The sequence below is a fragment of the Ascaphus truei genome, chromosome 2 (assembly GCF_040206685.1).
Source record: "Ascaphus truei isolate aAscTru1 chromosome 2, aAscTru1.hap1, whole genome shotgun sequence".
NCBI classification, from domain to species: domain Eukaryota; kingdom Metazoa; phylum Chordata; class Amphibia; order Anura; family Ascaphidae; genus Ascaphus; species Ascaphus truei.
In genome coordinates, this window is record NC_134484.1 from 293,588,937 (window position 1) to 293,615,086 (window position 26,150).

At 43.0% G+C, this 26,150-nt stretch overlaps 1 protein-coding gene across 1 annotated transcript in view; it reads right to left on the bottom strand.

Annotated features, from left to right (window-relative positions):
- The window catches only part of LOC142488223 (polycystin-1-like protein 1), a 298,659-nt gene that overhangs the window by 157,242 nt on the left and 115,267 nt on the right, over positions 1–26,150 (bottom strand). Inside the window, exons 3-6 of the mRNA XM_075588596.1 lie at positions 5,805–5,986; positions 5,040–5,198; positions 1,224–1,448; positions 976–1,095 (exon numbers count right to left, since the gene is read on the bottom strand). Of these exons, the coding sequence (XP_075444711.1) occupies positions 976–1,095; positions 1,224–1,448; positions 5,040–5,198; positions 5,805–5,986 (686 nt within the window). The remainder of the gene's footprint in view (positions 1–975; positions 1,096–1,223; positions 1,449–5,039; positions 5,199–5,804; positions 5,987–26,150) is intronic.

Sequence of the window (26,150 nt, forward strand, 5' to 3'; positions counted from 1 at the left end):
ACAACTGGAGCGTGTGCGCGCACCCTCTGTAAGGGTTGGATGTGTGCGCACAGGGTGTGCTAGGAAGCGCGCGGAGTGCCACGCCGCGGGGGCACCCGGCAAGGAAGGAGAGAAAACAGGAGGGGTGGCTGAAGGAGGTAATGTGACAGAAGAGGGAATAGAGGGACGCCGCGACCAGTGAGTGCCGCGGAGGGGATTGGGTGTTTGGAGATATGCGCGCACCTTGCGGGGAACGCGCGTGACAGCAGGGAGCGCGTTAGGACACGCCGCAGAGGGACTGGTGCAGGAGGAGGAAGGGAGAGATGAACGAGGAGGCAAGGATAACGGGCAGGGGAAACAAAGGTGACGGGGACACATTGTGGAGCAGGAATCTCCTGAACCGTCACAACAATAAGATTTGTCCTTTTTACCTCTTACATATTTCAGGTGATATATATATTAAATGTTTCAATTTACAAAAAAATATCATCTGCATCTATATGAAGCTGGTTCATTTTGCTTCTTACATTTGGCGCAGATCTCTTTGGAGAGCAGAAAACTTTCCCAGTTATTGGTGTAAGATTTGATACATCTTATTATAATATTGCTCTAATGAGCCCCTCCAAACTCTTATAACCACTCACCCAAACACTCATGTCACAAGGGGAACAATTTAGAGCAAAACATTAATCTAAGCATTTTGATATGCAGAGTTAAATTATGCAATTTGCACTTTTTTGGATTAATACCAGCTTGTAACAATATCCCTCTTCATTTCTTGAATAGTATGTTGTTATTTATCTGCTACAGTATATAGCAGTTCAGAATATTACATATACGCGTGTATAAAATAGAAGTTAATAGTATGAAATATGATTAAATGTAAACATACATGTAGAGAACATATATATCATAGTGAATGTTAGAATGTTAACATTTCCATAACATCTATTTTATATTAAGGTATACAAAAATATAAATGATTCATTTACATACGCTGCATCCTGTGCAGAACCGACACAACTTTCCAGGCTTTTTGGCTTCCCACTTTGTTCCAGGCAGTGACAGTGATGTTGTATGATGCTACAGTAGAAAACTTGTAAGTAATAACAGGTCCTAAAACAAATATGAAAGGACAAACTTAGTATTGCATTTTGTCCCTTTATGGTTTCTAAACTTTCTAACACTGATTATACTACATGATGCCAAAATAACAAGAAGATTGAATGTGTCGTAGTGCTTACCTTTATTGATGTAAGTGGTCTGGTCTCCCATGTCCCATGTGTATGACACACCATTACCCATACTGAGACATGCATAGAAGAGAATTACTTCATCTCTATGAACAATGCTGGAATTCATCACCAATGACAAGCCATGTGGTGCTATTTGTATGTAATATGGACCAAGCTCATCTGTAGCATTGAAGAATTCATTGAATGCAATAACACTGATGGTATAAACTCCAGCTAAAAAGAAAAATGATGTATATTATTGGGACACGTATTCAATTTGTATCCCTATTTTCATACACTTTAGTAGTTCACTGACATTTCAAGAACTGTCCAACATAAAAAAAAAAGTTGTATAGCATATAACACAAAAATACATTAATGTACTAATAACTAGAAATCTGTGAAACCTTCGCATACGTCCATGAAACTATACAATTTTGGACTTTCGGGACTGGCAAAGATTTTACCATTCACAAATATTCCTCAAACTTCAAGAACAAATAATTTACTGACATTTTAATAGGAAGAAAGAGTGTCCTCTTTAGCAAATTCTATACCCTTCAGTTCTTACTAAAATATATATTTTTTAATTCAGTGGTAGAATAGGTGTCTACTTGGTTTCTCAGACAAACTGTATTAGAGGCATCTAGGATCTTGTTTACTACGCAGTCTTTTGACATAAGAAATATTCTGAAGCCAGGGTCATGTGTGATGTGTGAATAGCCCCAGATAGCATTAACTCAGCTCCCTTTCCAAATCACTCCGTCCTATAATATTTATTTCACTTTATTGGAAAAGCAGCAGTAAATACAGGATCTTGTGGATGGTGTGTAGTTGTGAGTTTGTTGTTAGGAACAGGTAGAAAGAGATGGCCTTGCCATGTTAGTGTAACAGAGATGGGTGCTGTACTCACTGGGGAAAAGGAAGTGGGGAGCAAGGGTCACACTAGAAGTGAGATGGGACAAACTACTGTCAGCAAAGACAGGCGGGAGGGCAAAATAGCCCATTCTGAGAAGAATCTCAGCGGTTGCTGTAGCAACTCATTGGCTACATGCTCAGAGGCAGAAAGGGCAACATATTGATACATCACGTGGGCACAGTGTGTGTGTGTGTGTGTGGAACAAATATATGCAGCTGAATTTAAGAGGCTGACAAGCAGAAGGGGGTCAAACAGAAATATGATCCTTGTTCCATGACAAGAAACCTTGCAGCTTATTCAAGTCAATGAGTATGACAGGGGAGGGTTGCCAAGCGAGTAATAAAGGGGTCACCCCCATGAGGCACCCCCTTCCACCATCTGGGAGGGGAGGGGTTAACCAGAAATGTACCGTTAATACATATGTTCCCATGCTTCATAGCCAAAAGGTGTCCATTGGTTATCCTATTCCTACATTTAGAGGGAATTAATGTAGTTTTATTCCCCTGCCTCAGGGCAAATTGTTTTCTATTTGATAGAAATGTATATGGGTACAATTATTGGTGTTTGTACCTTTGCAGTGTATGTACCAACCACATACACTGGGATCCATCTGGGAGGGAAGGGGTTAATGTTAATTTTGTGTTTATGGCCCTTTGTCCCTTTTCCCGCCTTTGCAGGCTCCATTTTGCAGTCTCTCCATAGGTCGCCATTACAGCCCCGTGTAACCCTATGGAGATTCCGGCGATTTGGGCCTGACATCGCAGAAGACCTGCAGGTGGCGTCCGAGAGGAGGAGCAGCGCTTCCCCATTGAAAGTGAATGGAGTAATGCATTTCAATGGGGATTCCTGGAAGCCGACCTCCGGGGACGAGCTGGCAGCCAGCCAGACCGCAGACCGCAAAAGCGGAAACTTTCTCTTGAAAGGGCTTTGATCAATCACTGGTCAAGTTCATGTTCAATTGGCGTGGGAAACTTAGGTTCTAGGGCACCCAGGAATAAAATTCTTTTTGCCCCTACACCCTAGGAACCCCCTCACTCGACCCCAACCGGATCCAAGAGTTAATGAGGGGTCACACTCGTTACAAGGGGCGCACCATTGACCGTAATGGCAGAGAAAGCCACGTGGCTTTCAATCACAAAGTGGAAAGCAGTGTAAACTGAAGACCCATAACTCCGGTTCCATGGGGACTAGAGGGCTGGGATTTGGCCAGCGTGGCGTTGGCTCAGGGGCTTACAACAATTTTGGCCAAAAATGTCAAACTAAAAGACCATTTTACTTATTAGATATTTATACATATATATTTAGGCACTGTACCGTGTACAGTGTGAGTCTCGCTGGATGTGCTAAAAACTGAGCTTTGTCTGTGTTTTATGTTCTGTCTCTGGTTTTAAATATATATTGCCATGCTCAGTAGCACTCCTCTGTGACACTCATATGCTTATATATATGTTGTGGTCATTTTGGGGGTTCAATAGGAGCTTGTTAGGTGTCCAGTATGTTTTACAATTCTTGTCCAGCTAGTCATGGCTGATTGGAGGATGGTAACCTCCTTCCTAATTTAAGCTCACCCCCTCCCACATTTAAATGGTTATGGGCTCACTCCATAGCATCTTCCACTCAGGGGAACTCGCCTGCTTGCAGTTTGGCTGTGACATCTCTAATACAGAGTGCTTTTCCTGGTAATGTACAGGTTAATAAAAGCTTCAGTCAGACTTAGAACTTTGCAACTAATATTGACAGATTTACTATAAATCATTCTTCCTGTTATTACACAGGTTATTAAGAATTTATATTAGCGTTAGGGACCCCTGATATGTGGTCTGCCGTGGCGTTGGCTCAGGGGCTTACAACAATTTTGGCCAAAAATGTCAAACTAAAAGACCATTTTACTTATTAGATATTTATACATATATATTTAGGCACTGTACCGTGTACAGTGTGAGTCTCGCTGGATGTGCTAAAAACTGAACTTTGTCTGTGTTTTATGTTCTGTCTCTGGTTTTAAATATATATTGCCATGCTCAGTAGCACTCCTCTGTGACACTCATATGCTTATATATATGTTGTGGTCATTTTGGGGGTTCAATAGGAGCTTGTTAGGTGTCCAGTATGTACTCCAAAACAGGAACTGACGGTGAAGTACCTCTAACAGCTCTTACAGTATATACAGAATGTTAATTTTTGTGGGAAAATCTTTAAAATCCTCATCTAAATAGATCCACATACATAAACTTCAGCTGTTATCTGTTCTAGATTGTTCAAAGAAATTCAAAAGGGCACATTTAATATGTTTTGGTAACCTTCTTGAGATAATTGATCATCCCACGACTTCATCCATTTAACATCATAGGTAAAGAATATAAGGGGCATATTAACTAATCAGTGTTACTCCATGATACACTTACCGACACTGGTTATTAAATAGGGCCGTTAAATCCTATGTAAGTGAATGAGCTGGAAAAAGAGATGTCTTCCAGCACTGCAAGTTGTCTTGTGGAGCTGCCTAATGTATATGGGTCATCACCCATTAAATTGATTGGGTTGTAAGATGCTTTATGGAATACAACCTCCTAATTAATGTGGACCTTAGTGTATAGCAAATATTCTGTCTCCTAGTTAGCAAATAAAGACATTTAGAAAATAAAAATGGTAAAACAAAAAGAATGATTCCTGCGCTCCTACCAATTAGGCTAAAATATAATAGTGATCTCATGAGTAAGGGTTATTTATATTTAGTTAAACCCTTTGGTCAAAGCATTATAAGCTTGCAGCCACATCACAGTAAAACCAATTTTTACCAGCAGCAAACTTCTAAAGGGAGGAGTGCTGTAATATGTACAGTCTTCAAAAAAAAAAAAAAGATGGTGTCATAAATGCCGTTCACAAAAAAAATTAAAAAAACTTACCAATTGAATGATTGACAAAATCCATATAAATACAACTGAAATATGCAGGAAAATAACCATTCAATTGAACAGAAGCAACATAGTGGGTATTATTATGTGCAGTCCAGTTTATTGTCATCTGAATTGTAGAAACATCTTCCATTAACAGCGTATGTACTCCTAGAAATCAAAACAGTGATAGCAATTACCAACACATTTTCATATTACTCGTTGCTTATAAACATCAAGCCGAATTGTCAACTTTTCTTGTTTAAATGTGGAAATATTATTACACACAATTATGTTTTACTGTTTGGGATATTGTTGATATACAGCCGTATTAACTATTGTAATAAATTGTGTGACGTTCTGGCAAAAAAATAAATAACAAAAACAAAAGCATAAAAACTAAAGAACCACTTAAGATTTGTTTGGAGAAATCAGGACAATCAACCCACCACACCTTTTAAAAAATGAAGGGGCAGACTATTACTCTTTTCGCAATAAAAATGCTTGATGTATAATAAAAGAAACACATAGATACAATATTGATGAAAGAAGAATGATATTCCATTACATTTCTGATAATATACTTGTATGCATGGTACCATATCATTATGTCTTTGAATGTGTCCTCCTCACATAAACCTTTGCTTAAGTAACATCCAAGTTTAACTTTTGATTGTGTAAACCGGCAATGCTGCTACAATTGCTTCTTATTGGAAATAATAGAAATCTGATTTGCAAAGAGTATTGCACAACTTTTAAACTTTTTTTTCAACCTACCTAGTGTCTTTTTCAATGAACTTGCCAAATATCCTGAAACTTTGAGAATGAAAGCTTTCTGTGTTTCAACTCTGTTGGTGACCAGACTGCTGCTGACATTATTAATATAAGGACCATCACTTTGGTAAACTGCCCATTTTCCTTCACCATCTCCATACAGCAAGCACACAGGTTCTGGGTATCTGTGTAGGCAAACAAATTAGATTTTACTATAAATATCTGTACTGTAGTTATTTTTGTACAGGAGAAGAGCAGATTCGCTGTAGCTGTAGTGATATCTTTCAGCAGACCAACAGTAGAGTTCCTCATATCTGAAATGATAGTGTACAGATGTTTGAAAAATACTCAGAGGTTTCATCTTCAAGTATATCAACTAAAAGTACATATCATTTTATAATTCAGAAGTCATAAGGGATGGAGACATTGTATCAGTATTATAAGGAATGTAACAAAAATTGCAAAAGGGCAATCAAATTAGCAAAAATGGATAATGAAAAAAGGATTGCAATAGAAAGTAAGGTCAACCCTAAAAAGTTCTTTAAGTACCTTAATAACAAAAAAATGAGAAAAGAAAATATAGGACCCTTTTAGTGTGAGATGGGTAGGCAGATTATTGGAGATAAGGAAAAAGCTGAGGTATTAAACAAATTCTTTGCCTCTGTGTTTACCAGGGAAGAATCAATTTCAAAAGTACTGCTGCAGATTGAAAACAATTAAGTAAATAAGGAACCTTGCCCTGATGGTATACATCCAAGAGTTCCCAAGTAGTTAAGTTCAGTAATGGCCAAACCATTACATTTAATATTCAAGGACTCCATTTCCACAGGCTCAGTACCTGATTGACGTAAAGCAGATGTGGTGCCTATATTTAAAAAGGGAGCTAGATCACAACCGTGAAATTACAGACCTGTAAGCCTGACTTCAATAGTGGGGAAACTATTTGAAGGTTTAATACGTGATAATATTCAGGAATACCTAATGGAAAACAAAATTATTAGTAAAAGTCAGCATGGATTTATGAAGGAGAGATCTTGCCAAACTAAACTTATTTGTTTCTTTGAGGAGGTAAGTAGGAATTTAGACCAGGGTAATGCAATTGATGTGGTCTACTTAGATTTTGCAAAGGCTATTGATACGGTTTCACACAAAAGGTTGGTGTACAAAATAAAGAAAGTTGGACTCAGTAATAATATATGCACCTGGATTGAAAACTGGTTAAAGAACAGACAACAGAGGGTTGTCATAAATGGAACTTTTTCAGGTTGGGCTAAAGTCGTGAGTGGAGTACCTCAGGGATCGGCACTGGGACCCCTGCTTTTTAACTTGTTTATTAATGACCTTGAAGTTGGGATCGAGAGCAAAGTCTCCACCTTTGCTGATGATACTAAATTGTGTAAGGTAATAGAATCAGAGCAGGATGTAATTTCTCTTCAGAAGGACTTGGAGAGACTGGAAACGTGGACAGGTAAATGGCAGATGAGGTTTAATACAGATAAATGTAAGGTTATGCATTTGGGATACAAGAATAAAAAGGCGACGTACAAATTAAATGGAGATGTATTGGGGGAATCCTTGATGGAGAAGGATTTAGGAGTGCTTGTAGACAGCAGGCTTAGCAATAGTGCCCAATGTCATGCAGTAGCTGCAAGGCAAACAAGATCTTATCTTGCATCAAACGGGCAATGGATGGAAAGGAAGTAAATATAATTATGCCCCTTTACAAAGCATTAGTAAGACCACACCTTGAATATGGAGTACAATTTTGGGCACCAATCCGAAGAAAAGACATTATGGAACTAGAGAGAGTGCAGAGAAGAGCCACCAAATTAATAAAGGGGATGGACATTCTAACTTATGAGGAGAGGCTAGCTAAATTAGATTTATTTACATTAGAAAAGGGGCATCTAAGAGGGGATATGATAACAATATACAAAAATATTCAGGGACAATACAAGGAGCTTTCAAAAGAACTATTCATCCCACGGGCAGTACAAAGGAATCAGGGCCATCCCTTAAGGTTGGAGGAAAGGAAATTTCACCAGCAACAAAGGAAAGGGTTCTTTACCGTAAGGGCAGTTAAAATGTGGAATTCATTATCCATGGAGACTATCCATGGAGATTTGTGATGGCAAATACAATAGATTTGTTCAAAAAAAGGTTGGACATCTTTTTAGATGGGAAAGGTACTGCTGCGGCACAGTTTATTCGAGCATTTGCCCGTTCTGTGCCGCAGCAGTAGCCTGGCGCGCGCCCGAGTGTGACGGGCGCGCGCCGAAGCAGCGGAAGAGCGCCCTCCGATCGGGGCGCTCTCCCTCCCGCTGCCGGGTCCGCCGGGTCCCCCGGAACCCCCTGCCGCTGTCCCGCGATCGCGGGACACCAGGGCTCCCTCGGGGAGCCCCTGGACGCGCGTGCAGGGGGCGCACGCTCCCGAAGACGCGTGACCGCGCGTCTATGACGCGCGGCACGCCGAGGGGCGGCCACTAGCAAGCCGGGAAATCTCCCGGCTTGCGGATCTGGCCGCAGTGCAATTAAATGTGTCGCCAGTGTATACAGGGATTTACCAAATAAGTATACATGGGAAGGATGTTGATCCAGGGATTAATCCGATTGCCAATTCTTGGAGTCAGGAAGGAATTAATTTTTCCCCTTAATGGGATTTTTTGTTTGCCTTCCTCTGGATCAATAAGTAAGTATAGATATAGGATAAAGTATCTGTTGTTTAAATTTAGCATAGGTTGAACTTGATGGACCTACGTCTTTTTTCAACCTCATCTACTATGTAACTATGTAATACAGGATAATATTCTGGGATACATAATGGAAAACAAAATTAATAGTAATAGTCAGCATTGATTTATGAAGGATAAATTCTGCCAAACTAACATTATTTGTTTATTTGAGGAGGTAAGTAGGAATTTAGACCAGGGTAATTTCAGTTTATGTGGTCTACTTAGATTTTGCAAAGGCTTTTGATACGGTTCCACGCAAGAGGTTGGTGTACAAAATAAAGCAAATAGAACTCAGTAAAAAATATACTGTATGCACCTGGATTGAAAACTGGTTAAAGGACAGACAACAGAGGATTGTCATAAATTGAACCTTTTCAGGTTGGGCTAAGGTGTGTGTGCAGTACCTCAGGGATAGGTACTGGGACCACTACTTTTGAACTTGTATATTAATGACCTTGAGGTTGGGATCAATAGCAAAGTTTCCATCTTTGCTGATGATACTAAATTATGTAAGGTAGTAGAATCAGAGCAGGATGTAATTTCTCTCCAGAAGGACTTGGAGAGACTGGAAACTTGGGCAGGTAAATGGCAGATGAGGGTTAATACAGATAAATGTAAGGTTATGCATTTGGGAAGCAAGAATAAACAGGAAACTTACAAATGAAATGGGGATAAATTGGGGGAATCTTGGACGGAGAAGGATTTAGGAGTGCTTGTAGACAGCAGGCTTAGAGATAGTGCCCAAAGTCATGCAGTAGGTGCAAAGGCAAACAGGATCTTATCTTGCATTAAACTGGCAATGGATGGAAGGGAAGTAAACATAATTGTAATAATAATAATAATAATAATAACATGTTTTTGTATAGCGCTGCTAGTTATACGTAGCGCTTTACAGAGACATTTTGCAGGCACAGGTCCCTGCCCCGTGGAGCTTACAATCTATGTTTTTGGTGCCAGAGGCACAGGGAGATAAAGTGACTTGACCAAGGTCACAAGGAGCCGACACCGGGAATTGAACCAGGCTCCCCTGCTTCAAACTCTCAGTGCCACCCCATTCCGAACACTCGCCTGGAGTGGAAGGAGATAGTACAGGCGCAGATACATGATCCAGAGTGTCAATGTTCCAAAATTACAAACGGGGTTCATTTGATAATAAGTAGTTTATTGTAAAGTATGATCATACTCATTCAAAAGTCTAAAAGACTCTCTGCCAGGGGAGTGTCCAAACAGGGTTTTTATACATTTCATTTCCTTTGTTAAAAATGTGTTACTAGGCAGATTATACTAACTACTCCTTAATTCTCAAACCAATCATTTTACAGATCATTACAACCTGGTTAGAACTGGCTTAAAACATCTCTGAGTAGGCACCTGGTACAAACTTTCACTAGGAATGTGGGCGTTACTTCAGGCACAGTCGTAAATCTACTTAGAAGTGAAACTCTCTCATTCACACCACACACATCTTGCACACAACATGGATACTGAAAACATAACAGACAAAATGGAAACAGAACTTTGCTTTCAATCATTCTCCAGAGACCCCCCCCCAGTCCATTTCAGTAATATATCAACAGTATCTTCATTTCAGCAATATTACTTCATCAAGTGGTTAACCCTATACGTGAGGCCTACATCAGAATAATCACTCCTTGATGAAACAGGCTCCTGCTGACACTGTCGCAATCATGAGAGTAGGAAAATTCTGAAATACAGCGTGGCCTCCTATACCGGGTCATCCCCTACCACAATCATCCTGACCGACGGAGTGGTCCTGCCTCGGAGTATGCAGTACCATGTACTATGATCCCTGCATGACGATCATGGATACATGGGGGTGGATAAGACTTTCGGGTTAATAAGAGACTGATTTTTCTGGCCAAACATGCGAGAGTTGGTAGAGCGGCACTGCTGGAAATGCAGAGATGTATCCAGAGGAAGACACTGCCCACTCGTGCAGCCCCAATGGGCCATCTAAAAAGCTCAGGTCCCATGGACCTCGTGTGCATGTTTTTCTTGTGCATCGAATACGATTCAAGAGGTATCGGTAATGTAATCGGTAATGACCGACCACTATGTGCGGTACGCCCAAGCATTTCCTACAAAAGATCAGAAGGCAATAACGGTGGCTAAAATACTGTGGGATAAATAATTCTTCCACTAAAGCCTCCCGACTCGAATGCACTCTGACCAAGGTAGAGACTTTGAGAGCAAGCTCATCAAGGAGCTGTTTAAGTTTCTCAACATCCAGAAGTCCCGAACTACTCCATATCATCCCAAGGAAGACGCCTTGCCCAAAAGGTTCAAAATCGAACGCTGCTCGACATACTAGGTACTCTAAAGAGCTCTCTAAAGAGCTCACAAAAAAATGTATGGAGCAAGTACGTGGAAGCAATGGTGCATGCATATAATTGCACCCGACATCAACCTACAGGATACACTCCGTACTTGGGATGTTTGGGCGAGAGGTACGGCTAACAGTGGACATGTCTTCGGGTATCTACTGATGGGGTACCCAATACTGCGCATTATAAATACTTCCAGCGACTCCAAGCCAGCCTAAAACACGTGCATCAATTAGCGGAGAAGGACTCCACCAGCTGAACGCCAATAGCAAGATAAGATATGATCACAAGGTCCAATACAGGGAACTAAGGCCCGGAGACGCCATTCTCCTGCATAACTTAGGAATAACTGCCAAACACAAGCTGGACGACCGCTGGCGTGATGGTAAAATAAGTAAAATAACAGATGCCAGGCCTCCCGGTCTACAGCATATGAGCCGTGGATGGTCAGGTAATGGTCTGGCACAGAAATCATTTGTTGTCCATTCCCTAAGTGGGACAGAGTGACTCTGAACCAAAGACTTAAATATCAGCCAGTAAGCCAGAAGAGTCCCCTGAGACTCCCAATTCAGAAGTCAAGTCTAGCCAAGAGCCTTTGGAAGGAACCCCACTGGTTCCAATAGAGACTGGTAGGCATCTCTCGAGGTATCACCGGGTAATGGGCCTGCGCCTCAAGTACTGTCATCCGTGGATTCAACAAGTCGACCATTCAACCCAAGCAGCCCACATTTCGTGCCTAATAGAGACTTTAATGAGACCGCATGGCCAATCACAGATGGGTCAAGACCCCAGGACTCTGATAGACTTTCCACAGTGGAAGATGCTGCAGCAGAGACTCACAGGAGTCACAGTGTGAGACGCCTTCCCACTAGAGTGGCTTACGATCAATTTGGGGCACCCCACTATGAGTCTCAGAAGCTGGGTAAGGAAAAGCTAGCCTCAGTTATAAATATGTTCATAGAAATGAACAATATTGTGTAGAGTCAATGCATATTCGTTAAGTTGTACTATATATTCTGCATTTTCAATTATATAAATGATGTTATGTGTTTCACTGTTCCCAAGCAGGGACTTTGGAGTTTCCACCAGCGGGAGGATAAAGCAAGGTCCCTGTGACAGGGTGAATAAAAGCCACCAGTTATATGCCTGGCAGACATATGTTTAGTCTGCAGTGCAGCAGTGATGAGGTTAACTTCAGCAGGGAAGCTCATGGCAATTAGTTGAATCCCAGCTGCCTAATCAAGGTGTGTTAAAAACCCCAGGATGTGCACACATGCTGCTGGCTGGTCAGGAGACAGGAGTGATTTACTGAAGAGATTACTGATACAAAGTCTGTTTGCAAAGTACATGGTTTATGAACTGTCTGGCTCCTGCATGAATAGGAGTAGCTATCTTATTTTGCTCTGCCTGCAAAAGAGAACCTTATTTTGCTCTGTCTGCAAAAGAGAACCTTATTTTGCTCTGCCTGCGAAAAAAAGCTATTTTTCTTTTGTTTGCTGACGAGAAGTTATTTGTTTTTGGTGTACTGTATGTTTAAGGCTAAAATAAATAAGCCTTATTCAAAGAACATGCGTGTTTAGTTGCATGTACTCAGCAACATATGGTGTTAGAAGTGGGATTTTCAAAAGGCCCCTGCAGTTAAAGGGCCACACACACACACACACACAGGAATGAGAAAAATGGAAGAAGCTTTGAAAGAGTTTTTGTGCGAGCAGACCAGACAGCAGGGACTGTTAATGCAGGAGCAGGACCGGCTACAAGCAGAGAGATATGAAAGACTACAGGCAGCACAGGATGAGCGGATGGCCAGGCTGCTGACCCAATTCCAGGGGTCTGCCAATCCAGAACCTGCAAACAGACCCCCAGCTCTCCTGAGGAAAATGGCTACGAACGAGGATCCAGAGGCTTTTTACTGACATTTGAAAGGGTTTCCGAAGCTCAGGGCTGGACTGCAGATCGCTGGGCCACTGCATTGGCCCCGCTCTTCATAGGAGAAGCCCAGGCCTCATATCAGGGCCTCCCTGCAGATCAGGCAATAGACTACCGACAAGTAAAAGCCGCCATACTGGATCGCTTAGGTCTGACCCCAGAGACCTACCAGCAGCAGTTCCGGAACATGAAGTAAACTGCTAAGATGAGACCCCGGGTCCTCGCTCAGCAGTTATTGGACTTGTGTACGCGCTGGATGCAACCCGAGGAGTGCACTAAGGAGGCAATTCTTGAGCAGGTGGTGTTGGAACAATTCCTACAGATAATACCCCCTTCTGCACGCTCGTAGGTAAAACGCCACGCTGCTGAAACCCTAGCTTTGACGGTCCGACTCGTGGAGAACTTCCTTGGGGCTGAGGAGCAGGCGAGTGTCCTGGACCTGACAGATCTGACTCCACCGGCACTTGCGGATGCCCAAAGAGGGAGGTCGGATCAACGGGGAACCTACGGCCCGTTCATACGCAACCGCCAAGTCCAACGGAAGGAGCAGTCATTCCAGCAAGGGCGGAGTCCAAATGCTGGTCCCCGCCGAGACCCTCATCCCCTTCCTGATGTCGGTTTGTCGCCAAATGAGAGGAACTTCCGAGGACGTCGCCCACAGGAACCACCAGATGCCTGGTATCCAGTATCCGGTCCAGCGGAGCGCTATCTGCGGCACCCTCCTGCGAGGGAACCCTCTCCATGTTCCGCCTGCGGAGAACAAGGCCACCGGCACGTGGACTGTCCACAGATGGATTGTTCATTCAGCAGGACCGTCGCCTCAGCCTTCACTGGAGAAAGTTACAAGCCCTGGCTACTTCCAGCCCAGGTTGGGGAGAAAACCGTCCAGGCCCTTATAGATGCGGGCTCTGGGAAAACTCTGGTCTTCCAGGAATTGTTACCGCCTAACGTGTGTTCTTTTGACTCCCCATGGTGATACTCCCCAGGCAGACACAAACAGGGAAGGTCACCAGACAGATATTGGTTCCCAAGGCATTTGTTAAATCTGTGTTCACTCTAGCCCATACTGTCCCTTGGGTGGTCACCTGAGCAGGGATACAACATTGGACCGTATTTCATCCCGTTTCTATTGGCCAGGGATGCATAGTGATATTGTTAAGTTATGTGCGGCATGTCCGGAGTGCCAGCTAACTAGTCCAAAGGGACAAAAACCAGCCCCTTTGGTTCCTCTACGGGTTGGACTTCCCCAGGTTATGTTGACAGACCAAGGTACAAATTTTATGGCTAAACTGATGCAGGATGTCTTAAAATTATTAGAGGTCAAGTCTGTTCGGACATTGGTCTACCATCCACAGACTGACGAATTGGTAGAAAGATTTAACCGAACTCTAAAAGGGATGCTGAGGAAATTTGTAGATTCAGAGAAGAGAGCCTGGGATGAACTTCTCCCTTTTCTGCTGTTTGCAGTGCAGGAAGTTCCCCAGGCCTCCATGGGATTCTTTCCATTTTAACTGCTCTATGGCAGCCAACCCCGGGGTATCCTAGACCTCCTAAAGGAGTCCTGGGAGGAACAGCGGTCCCCTTCTAAGAATACCCTGCAATATGTACTATACCTTAGGAAGCGCCTAGATGTGGTCGGCCATTTTGCTAGGGAGAATCTTAGATCAGCCCAGGACAGTCAGGAGAGACATTACAATCAGAATGCTCGCATGAGAGTGTTTCACCCGGGAGACCAGGTAATGTTGTTGTTACCCAGCTGTGAGAGCAAACTCCTGGCCAAATGGCAGGGCCCATTCGAAGTACTCCGCCGCACGGGTGATGTGGATTACGAGATCGCTCAACCAGGGTCCAGGAAGGGTAAACAAATTTACCATGTGAACTTGCTGAAACCCAGGAAGATGCAGCGGTCTCTATTCATCCACCCGGTGTAGGAGGAAACGGACTTGGGTCCTCAGCCCCCACGGGAGAACATCGTTGGTGACGATAAAATCCCAATGGGTAAACAGTTGTCCTCTGAACAAAAAGGGGACTTGTTAGCAATAATTACACAATTGCATTATGTTTTTTCTGATTTACCAGGGCAAACTAACTTAATTTCACATGCGATCGAGACAGCACCTGGGGTAAAAGTACGTTCCCGTCCTTATAGGTTGCCTGAAAGTCGTAGGGCCTTGGTAGAGAAGGAGGTACAAGAAATGTTACACTTAGGAGTGATTGAGGAATCATGCAGTGAGTGGTGTAGTCCACTAGTTATAGTCCCTAAACTCGATGGGAAGGTAAGATTTTGTGTGGACCTCCGAAATGTCAATGCGGTATCCAAGTTTGATGCATATCCGATGCCAAGGGTGGACGAATTAATTGACACCCTTGGTAACGCGGAATATATATCCACGCTGGACTTGACAAAAGGATACTGGCAAATACCCTTAGAGGAAAAGTCCAAGTGCAAAACAGCCTTTGCCACTCCCATGGGTTTATACCAGTTTGTGACAATGCCATTTGGACTGCATGGAGCCCCAGCCACATTTCAGAGACTCATGGATAAGGTGCTGAGACCCCATAGGACTTATTCCGCAGCCTACCTTGATGACATTGTCATTTATAGTAAACACTGGCGGGCCCACCTAAATAGGCTGAAAGCGGTCCTCAAATCTCTGAGAGAGGCAGGGCTCACAGCCAACCCTAAGAAATGTGCCTTGGGTAAGGCGGAAACCAAATACTTAGGGTATGCAGTGGGAGGTGGAAAAGTAAGGCCACTAGCCGACAAGGTTGTTGCCCTGAAAGAAGTTCCGACCCCCCAAACAAAAACACAGGTACGCTCTCTGCTGGGTTTAGCAGGGTACTACCGGCTGTTCATTCCCAACTACTCAGAAGTGGCAGCCCCATTAACGGACCTCACAAAAAAGTGTGCCCCTACACAAGTGCTATGGTCAAGGGAGTGTCAGAGAGCCTTTGAGGACATTAAAAGGTGTCTATCATAGGGTCCCGTCCTTAGGAGCCCAGACTTCAACAGCCTTTTTGTAGTGCAAACAGATGCTTCAGAGATAGGGCTAGGGGCAGTGTTGTCACAACAGTTTGAGGGAGTTAACACCCTATCCTTTTCCTGAGTAGGAAATTGTTCCTGAGGTAAAAAAAACTACTCAGTGATTGAGAAGGAGTGCCTCGCAGTAAAGTGGGCAATCGAGGCTTTGAGGTATTACCTGGCAGGAGTCCATTTTACTTTGGTGACGGATCATGCTCCACTGAAGTGGTTAAATAGTATGAAAGATTCCAATGCTAGGTTAACTAGGTGGTATATGGCCCTCCAACCCTTCTCATTTGAGATTCAGCACAGGCCGGGAAAAGAGAACGCAAATGCTGATTTCTTTTCTAGAGAAGGGGTGGATGGTTGGGCTTCAGCCGTGCGTAGCCCCAGCCACACACTAAAAGGAGAGGAATGTGACAGGGTGAATAAAAGCCACAACCTATATGCCTGGCAGACATATGTTTTGTCTGCAGTGCAGCAGTGATGAGGTTAACTTCAGCAGGGAAGCTCATGGCAATTAGTTGAATCCCAGCTGCCTAATCAAGGTGTGTTAAAAACCCCAGGATGTGCACACATGCTGCTGGCTGGTCAGGAGACAGGAGTGATTTACTGAAGAGATTACTGATACAAGGTCTGTTTGCAAAGTACATGGTTTATGAACTGTCTGGCTCCTGCATGAAAAAGAGTAGCTGTCTTATTTTGCTCTGCCTGTAAAAGAGAACCTTATTTTGCTCTGTCTGCAAAAGAGAACCTTATTTTGCTCTGCCTGCTAAAAAAAAAGCTATTTTTGTTTTGTTTGCTGACGAGAAGTTATTTGTTTTTGGTGTTGTTAGGACCAATAAGTCAGGCCCAGAATGTGCACTCATGTTAAGCTTCCATTTTGTCTGGTCATAACTAGTTAAGATTCAGTAGTCAGCCTTTTGCTGAAATATAATTCCTGAATGCACTCAGTTTCTCTGCTAAATTGCATTTCATTCTCCCTGGCCAGGATATTACTAGATACTTTTGTGAGGTCAATTTCCTGGTGTTTTAGTAGAATATAATAGAATGGTTCTCTGCAAGAAGCAAGAATAATGTAATAAAAGTTGCTAAGACTCAAGGTCTCTTTTGATAACAGACAATGAATAAGCTATGTATTCAGAACATTGCTTGTATTGAAAAGGGACACGTCTCAAAAGTCACGCCACTAATATGTCCTGCCCCTAAATCACGCCTCTAATCAAAGCTACGCCCAAGACACACCTAGTATACGCCCAGGACACGCCTATGTTACTCCTCTAACCAATATCTTTTTTTATTCTGTATAAAAACCATTACCCTATGAGTAATAAATTGAGACAAAGGATTTGAAACCTGGCGTGCGTTACGTTTCATTTTGTTCGTCTCCCAGGCCTGATAAGGTTCATCAAAGATCGAAGATAACAGTTGCAGGGCGTGAAAGCTTCCTGGGAAGTCTGCTGCAAACAGGTGCAGATAGTGTATCCAGTCACAAGGCTTCAGTGTACCTGGCAGAGGAAAGGTTCCTCTCGGTTCTGGAGCGTGGGTGAAGGAATAACGGATTTTCCTTTCAGGTGTGCTGTATGTTTAAGGCTAAAATAAATAAGCCTTATTCAAAGAACCTGCGTGTTTAGTTGCATGTACTCTGCAACAGTCCCCCTCTGGATACCCCTCGGCTTTCCCCTTACCTCTGCTGCAGTTGGGGACAGTGCAGCTAGGATGGGAGGTGCAGGGAGGTTGTGCTGGGCGACCGGGTCGCTGGGAGGTTTGCGGCACACCCGACAGCATGGACTGCCATGTTGAATTGGTTACACAGAAGCAGAAGCACTCGAGCATGCGCAGAACGTATTCCGCAGGGTTTGGCTGCAGCAGCCAATATTGCTGCCAGATACCCCTGCTCACCAAGAGATACATTTGGTGCGCTGAGGAGACCCCACTAGTCGGAAGAGGGACCTCAATGGAGCAGGTAATGTCCAGGGAGCAGTGCTTCCCTGGACTAGGCCAGATCTCCCCCCTTAGGTCCCAGCAAGGCCTCGACTCACGGTAAGGTTGTGGCTGCTACAGGGCAAGTGTACAAAAGCTGGGGGTGATCCCTGCTCAGCCAAAATTATATATCTTTCTAGAGTGGTGCTATTAGGGAAAAAGCGTATGTGATAACCATTGGAGAGAAAGAGCCCTATTCGATGCACACTACTCTACTAGTAAAAATAAATAAATGTTATTGAAATTGGAACTTTAAACAACACAAATTGATGGAATTAATACCTAATTGAGAGCGCTTGTACATTAGTGACTCATAGTACACCCTCCATAGAGTAAAACATTGTAGTGTTTAATACACTAACCCTGCAAGGTAAGTGTACCTATTCATACAATCACTTAGTAAGTTTACTCAGAATGCAACTAGCCTTCTGTTAGTGATACACTGGCATAAAGTTCAGTGTTATACTCAATGTTAGAGTGCTGAGGTAACTGTTTTGAAGGCAATATCAATTACTTTCCAACAGATACTTAGTTTGTAACTTCAGCTGATATGTTATAGCACATATATATATATATATATATATATATATATATATATATATAAAGAAAAGAAGAGGAGAGAGCGCACGCCCATAGCGTATAAAAGTTTTAATGAGGGGGGGAGGGGGAGAGAGGGGGGTAAAAAACGCACTTACAAAAAATGCATTAAAATCAAGCATATGTGATATACATAATCACCACCATCCGGTTTAGCTGAGGCTCTTGGGGCACTCCTAAGCTCCGTTGGTAAGGGGCAACGTCACTGCAGATTCCAGGGCTGGTAGCACCATCCGGTCAAGCTGCAGGCTTCAGGGGCCGTCCCAAGCTCCGTTGGTAATGGAGCACCGTCCCAGCAGATTCACAAAGCAGGTAGGCTATGAAAATGTCCAAGAAAGAGGTCCCGTATAATGCTGCCTCTAGCACTTGTGCCTGGATCAATACGCTCCAGCGCTTGGTGTGGACTCCAATGTCTCTGCGTCTGACGTCACGACGCTCCCTGACGCGTTTCGTCAGTCACGGCTAACTTTCTCAAAGGGATATCACAAGAGGGGGAGGTCCGGTATTATATATACAACCTCAAAGTGGTAATTAAAGGAAATCTCCTCCCCTACTCAGCTGCATTCGTTTTTCGTGCTGCTACACACATATATACACACTTATACTTACATAAAATACAGGTAATTAACCCTAAAGGGATCGGAGGAGAAAGCAAGATTTAACTCTAAATACCAGTTCATAGGTCGGCCCATTTTTTAGACGGAACCCCGAGGCAGGAGGGGAGGTCGAAAGGGAGAGATCCAGACAAACATTATCCCCTATGGGACCGCGAGGCCCCAAACAGGCCTTCGGGCCAGGGAAAAAGAGGAGCAGAGGAGTTAGGGCAGGCAGAGCTGTCCAGAGGAAGAAGGAAAACAGAGGAGGATTAGTTATACCGTCAGAGAGTAGCAATATTTTCAACCTCTCATCAACTGTATTGACTGATTGTGAAAGGTCCTTATTGGAAAGGGGCTTATCTTTTGCCCCCAATACAGGTCCGAATCTGTTTCAATTGTTTATTGATCTAAACAGTTTTGTCAGAAAAATGACATTGTATAGACATTTTAAGATTCAGGAGAATAATATCAAGAGTACTGATCCAACAATTGTCTTTAATACACAGGAAGAAATATGTATTGATGCACTCACTTCATTGCTGAGGGACTCGGATTCACCTTCAGGATCACAAGCATCTCTTGACAATTTTGAGCGGGCCACCAATCCGACCAGGTTTGTGGAGGGAGACTTAGATGAGGATTGCAATATTAGGCACTCACCATTCAAGCCTAAATCAGTCTTCTTCCCTTACCAATCCAAGGGCGGTTTCGTGGAGACGTTCTATAGTCTGGTTTTACGTGACTTTGAGTCCATGTGTGCTAAACCTATTAAATATAAACCTAATTTAACCAAAGGTGAGCTGGGCGCATTGGGCGGGCTCAAGATAAATCATGATATAGTTATCAGACAGGCCGACAAGGGGGGGGCATAGTCATTCAGGACTTATCTGCTTATCTCACTGAGGCACGCAGACTCTTGGGTGACTCGGCCTCCTACACCTTGTTGGAATCTGATCCAGTAGACTCTTACCAGTTGTTGCTGAAGGAGCTCCTCACTTCTGCACTGGGTGAAGGTATCATTTCTAAAGCGGAATTTAAATTTTTATTTTGCTCACACCCACGCACCCCTATTTTTTATCACCTTCCTAAAGTGCACAAATCCTTGTCCAATCCCCCGGGTAGACCCATAGTATCGGGCGTGGAGTCGATGACATCAACCCTATCCCAATATGTTGACTATTTTCTCCACCCCTATGTCACTGCACTGAGGTCCCATATTAGGGATACGCTCCATGTCATCGACTCAATTTCTGACATTAGGTGGAAGTCCACCTATCTATGGGCAACATGTGATGTTTCATCATTATACTGCACCGACACACTTTATTCGAGCAAATACCCAGTGTCTACCTGGCAGATACCTGGAATGCGCCGCTTCTCACCTCTGACAAGCCCCGTTGCGTTTGCCTTCCCAGCCTGGGTTCATGCCTGGCTGATGGGCGGCTGATCTGTTAAATGATAATGATTAGGATTTAATAGGCTGCAATGCTTCGCGTGTCTACCAGATGGCATAAATTCATGAATTGTAATGCAGTATATATATATATATACTGTGCAGTATTGCAGCCAGCGGGAATAAAATGCTTCAATCCTTGCTGGAAAATAACCCAATGCACTCGGGCAGAAAACAGTCACAAACCTCAATACACCCGGGTATACCCGAATTCGTGGGACTAGCCGAGCTCGAATAAAGTGTGTCGCCAGTGTACACCTGCATTGAACATACCAAGGGGTTAGAGGCTATTAAATACTGGTTGGACAAGGATTCACTTTTTCCGGAAAAACACAGGTTATTTATTTTAGAAAGTATCCATTTCATTCTTACGCACAATTATTTTTTATTTGAAGATGATTTTCACTTGCAAATCTGTGGAACGGCCATGGGTACGAGATTCGCTCCAAGCTATGCCAACCTCTTTATGGGGCACTGGGAGGAGTCCCATGTGTGGCAGAACATCTTGCTTGGAGCGGGTCTCGTATACTATGGCCGTTTCATAGATGATATTATTATAATTTGGGATGGAGAGGAGTCGGAATTATTCGACATCCTGAGCTCTTTCAGCAACAACTCGTTTGGACTCAAATTCACTTTTGATATCAATAACTTGTCCACCGTCTTTCTGGATCTGGCCCTGAGCATAGACACAGACTCGAATATTATCACCACCACACATTTCAAGTCTGTGTCTGTGAACAGCTACGTCCATGCGTCCAGCAACCATCACAAACACTGGCTCAACAATATTCCCTTGGGGCAGTTCCACAGAATACGGAGGAACTGCACAAGGGATGTTGACTTTGAAAACCAGTCGGTCATACTTGGGAAGAAGTTTCTTTCTAAGGGATATGATCCTGTCGTAGTCTCCGATTCTCTCAGCAAGGTGAGTTCCATTGCTAGAACTACTTTGCTTGAGAAATCTAAAAATAAACAACAAAAAGGAAAACGTTCAGGATATGATATCCCAGCAACACACACAGGGATGGAGAGATCGAATGCGAGGTTTATTACCACCTATAACCAGTCATCAAGATCCATTAATAGGATCTTGAACGATCATTGGTCCATTCTCAAGTGTGATCCCCAGTTAGGACCTATCCTGCCGGATAGAGCTACTGTTACATATAGGAAGGCTAGAAGTATAAAAAGTATATTAGCTCCCACTAGGCTCAAGTCTTCCTCAATTTGTGATACTGCTAAAAATAAGGGACCATTGGGAAACCATCCCTGTGGCCGCAGTCGATGCATTACATGCAGGCATCTTTTGAATAATACTCATGTCTGTTCCCAGAGTAGGGGCATCACATATGCCATCAGTAGCTCCATCACTTGTCTGAGCACGTATGTTGTTTACCTTATACAATGTGGGTGCAGTCTAAAATATGTTGGACGCACCACGAGAACATTGGGTACGCGCTTCCTGGAACACAGGAGAAATGTCATTAAGGGTCTCACTAATCATAGTGTCTCTCGACACTTTAAACTATTTCATCAACAAAATCCCAAGACCATGCAGATTATGGGAATAGAGACCATCTCTCCTTGTGTTCTAGGAGGCGACCGATTCAAGACACTCTGTAGGCGGGAAACCTTTTGGATTCACCAATTGGGCACCCTTAATCCTGGGGGACTGAATGAGTGTTTAGACGTTAGTACTCTAGTCTGATCATTCCTTGGATGTCTCTTCCTGTTCTCTTCCTCTGCTTCTCATTCCATCCTTTGTCTGCACCTCCTCCTGAGATCAAACCCCTCCCCCCCTCCCCCCCCCCCCTATCCCATACTTCCCCCCGTCTGGACAATGGATATATTTATGAATAATAATATTTGCACATTTATGTGGTCCAATTTAAAATAGGATCATTATAGGGTTCAATATATGATAATAGGCTAATATTTTCTAATATTAATTTTCACATACACTTTTATAATTATCGTATAGCACTTATATTATATTTAATATTCATTTAAATAGGCACTCACTTTATTATGGCCATTTAGGGCATGGATAGTAAATAATGGGGAACGATACTTATACACTTCTGTCCCTATTATTTTAAAAATTTTAAAAATTTAAAAATTAAAAATTAAAAAATTAAAAATATATAATTAATTCTAACAAGCACTCACATAATAGTTCCCCGGGACCTGGCCTTGTTTGTGACATACAGACTCCGGACTGATGTTTTTAAAAATGATCAGTATTTTCCTATCAGGATCATATGACTTAATGTCTATATTCAAATCATTCACACACCTATTAGAGGCAAAATTTGCACTTGATTGTGTGTGATTGAGAATGTATATATTATTGCATTTTCAATTTATGGTATATGATATCTTGTGATCCTTTGTTTTGCAGTAACCATACTGCTGCGGCACAGTTTATTCGAGCATTTGCCCGTTCTGTGCCGCAGCAGTAGCCTGGCGCGCGCCCGAGAGTGACGGGCGCGCGCCGAAGCAGCGGAAGAGCGCCCTCCGATCGGGGCGCTCTCCCTACCGCTGCCGGGTCCGCCGGGTCCCCCGGAACCCCCTGCCGCTGTCCCGCGATCGCGGGACACCAGGGCTCCCTCGGGGAGCCCCTGGACGCGCGTGCAGGGGGCGCACGCTCCCGAAGACGCGTGACCGCGCGTCTATGACGCGCGGCACGCCGAGGGGCGGCCACTAGCAAGCCGGGAAATCTCCCGGCTTGCGGATCTGGCCGCAGTGTAATAAACTGTGTCGCCAGTGTATATAGTATTAACCTATATGTAGGTCATCCCTCTCTATATATTAGGTGAAGTTAAGTATTATTCACTGATGCACCTTATGGAATATCATAATAGAATCCATACACACATTAATATATATTCATTTGAGAGGTTGTGATTTACATGTAGGCTGAATGCTTTCCTTCTGGTTTTATCCCTTTAGGACTTTTGCCTTGATGAATTTGGCCTTGATGAACTATGTTATGCCAGTCTATGTGTAATATAAATCTAATATACATTTATGGATTTTTCATATAATGTTTTTTATTAATGAGCTTGTATGTATATGTTTTGTATACTATGTGTCATCTATCCAAAATACAATACGATGTAGACTGGTATTTAGAGTTAAATCTTGCTTTCTCCTCCGATCCCTTTAGGGTTAATTACCTGTATTTTATGTAAGTATAAGTGTGTATATATGTGTGTAGCAGCACGAAAAACGAATGCAGCTGAGTAGGGGAGGAGATTTCCTTTAATTACCACTTTGAGGTTGTATATATAATACCGGACCTCCCCCTCTTGTGATATCCCTTTGAGAAAGTTAGCCGTGACTGACGAAACGCGTCAGGGAGCGTCGTGACGTCAGACGCAGAGACATTGGAGTCCACACCAAGCGCTGGAGCGTATTGATCCAGGCACAAGTGCTAGAGGCAGCATTATACGGGACCTCTTTCTTGGACATTTTCATAGCCTACCTGCTTTGTGAATCTGCTGGGACGGTGCTCCATTACCAACGGAGCTTGGGACGGCCCCTGAAGCCTGCAGCTTGACCGGATAGTGCTACCAGCCCTGGAATCTGCAGTGACGTTGCCCCTTACCAACGGAGCTTAGGAGTGCCCCAAGAGCCTCAGCTAAACCGGATGGTGGTGATTATGTATATCACATACACTGGCGACACACTTTATTCGAGCTTGGCTAGTCCCACGAATTCGGGTATACCCGGGTGTATTGAGGTTTGTGACTGTTTTCTGCCCGAGTACATTGAGTTATTTTCCAAGCAGGGATTGAAGCATTTTATTCCCGCTGGCTGCAATACTGCACAGTATATATATATAAACTGCATTACAATTCATGAATTTATGCCATCTGGTAGACAAGCGAAGCATTGCAGCCTATTAAATCCTAATCATTATCATTTAACAGATCAGCCGCCCATCAGCCAGGCATGAACCCAGGCTGGGAAGGCAAATGCAACGGGGCTTGTCAGAGGTTAGGAGTGGCGCATTCCAGGTATCTGCCAGGTACATACCGGGTATTTACTCGAATAAAGTGTGTCGGTGCAGTATGCTTGATTTTAATGCATTTTTTGTAAGTGCGTTTTTTACCCCCCTCTCTCCCCCTCCCCCCCTCATTAAAACTTTTATACGCTATGGGCGTGCGCTCTCTCCTCTTCTTTTCTTTTTAGATACCTTGTGGACATGGTTGGTCCATACTGAGAGCTGCCGGAGACCCTGCATACCAGCACCTATACTAATCATTGGACTATTTGAGGACTGGTTTATCCTTTTTTGCATTTATATTATTTTATTGTTCATGTTTTTGTGGGCCTGATATCATTATAGGTCCACACTATTATTATATGTGTATATATGTATTGCTTATGTAATTAAGACATTCACATCATATCGTTATAGCACATATATTTTCATTGTGTATGTTCCTTAGAGGCGCAGCTTATCTCCCTGTTGTTTGTTATATATATATATATATATATATATATATATATATATATATATATATATATATATATATATATAGACAGAAAAAGAGAGAGAGCGCACGCCCCATAGCATAATACTGCATAAAATTTATTAAAACAAGGAAAGGGGATAGGGGGTGGGGGGGGGGTAGGAATCGCACTCACAGGATGCAAATAATTAAAAGACAATTTGTGATAATATCACCACCATCCGGTTCTGGATACTGGAACACGTCTCCGTGGACTCCTTCAGGGCTGCCAGACACGATAACCAGGGACCAGATGATGAAGGCTCCGTTCGCTCTCTGTGCAGAGTCCAACGCTCCAGCTCACACTTTCAATGGCCGCCGATCGTATTCCCGCGCTTGGTGTAGGCTGCTGCGCGTGCGCGTCGTCGTCGTGATGACGTGATTGCGCTCTCAGTACCGTAACGCGTTTCGTCACCTGACCGGTAACTTTCTCAAAGGGCATCAGAGCGAACGGAGCCTTCATCATCTGGTCCCTGGTTATCGTGTCTGGCAGCCCTTAAGGAGTCCACGGAGACGTGTTCCAGTATCCAGAACCAGATGGTGGTGATATTATCACAAATTGTCTTTTAACTATTTGCATCCTGTGAGTGCGATTCCTACCCCCCCCCCCCCCCCACCCCCTATCCCCTTTCCTTGTTTTAATAAATTTTATGCAGTATTATGCTATGGGGCGTGCGCTCTCTCTCTTTTTGTGTCTGTAGATATCTGTGGAGTTGGTTTACCCCGTGTGAGAGCAGCCTAAAGACCCCTTTCAACATCAGAAACCTCATCATTATGGACTAATTATCGAAGGACTGGTTGGAGTTTTTTGATTTTTGTGTCTATCTTTTTTTAGCACGTTTATGCACTGTTTTGTTTACTTTTATTGGTTGTGTTATAATAGAATGCACTTAGGTCACATTAGTTGAAGAGATATACTAATATTTTTAAACATTATTCACTTTACACACTTTTTATTTATTAATTATAGTTATATTTAATTTAATATATCACAGTTATATTTTTATTTTTTTGCGCCACACTTTTTTGTTTTATATATATATATATATATATATATATATATATATATATATATATATATATATATATATATATATATATATATATATATATATGATTGTGTAGCCCAGTTTCACGTGGAAGACATGGACACTAATGGATACACATCA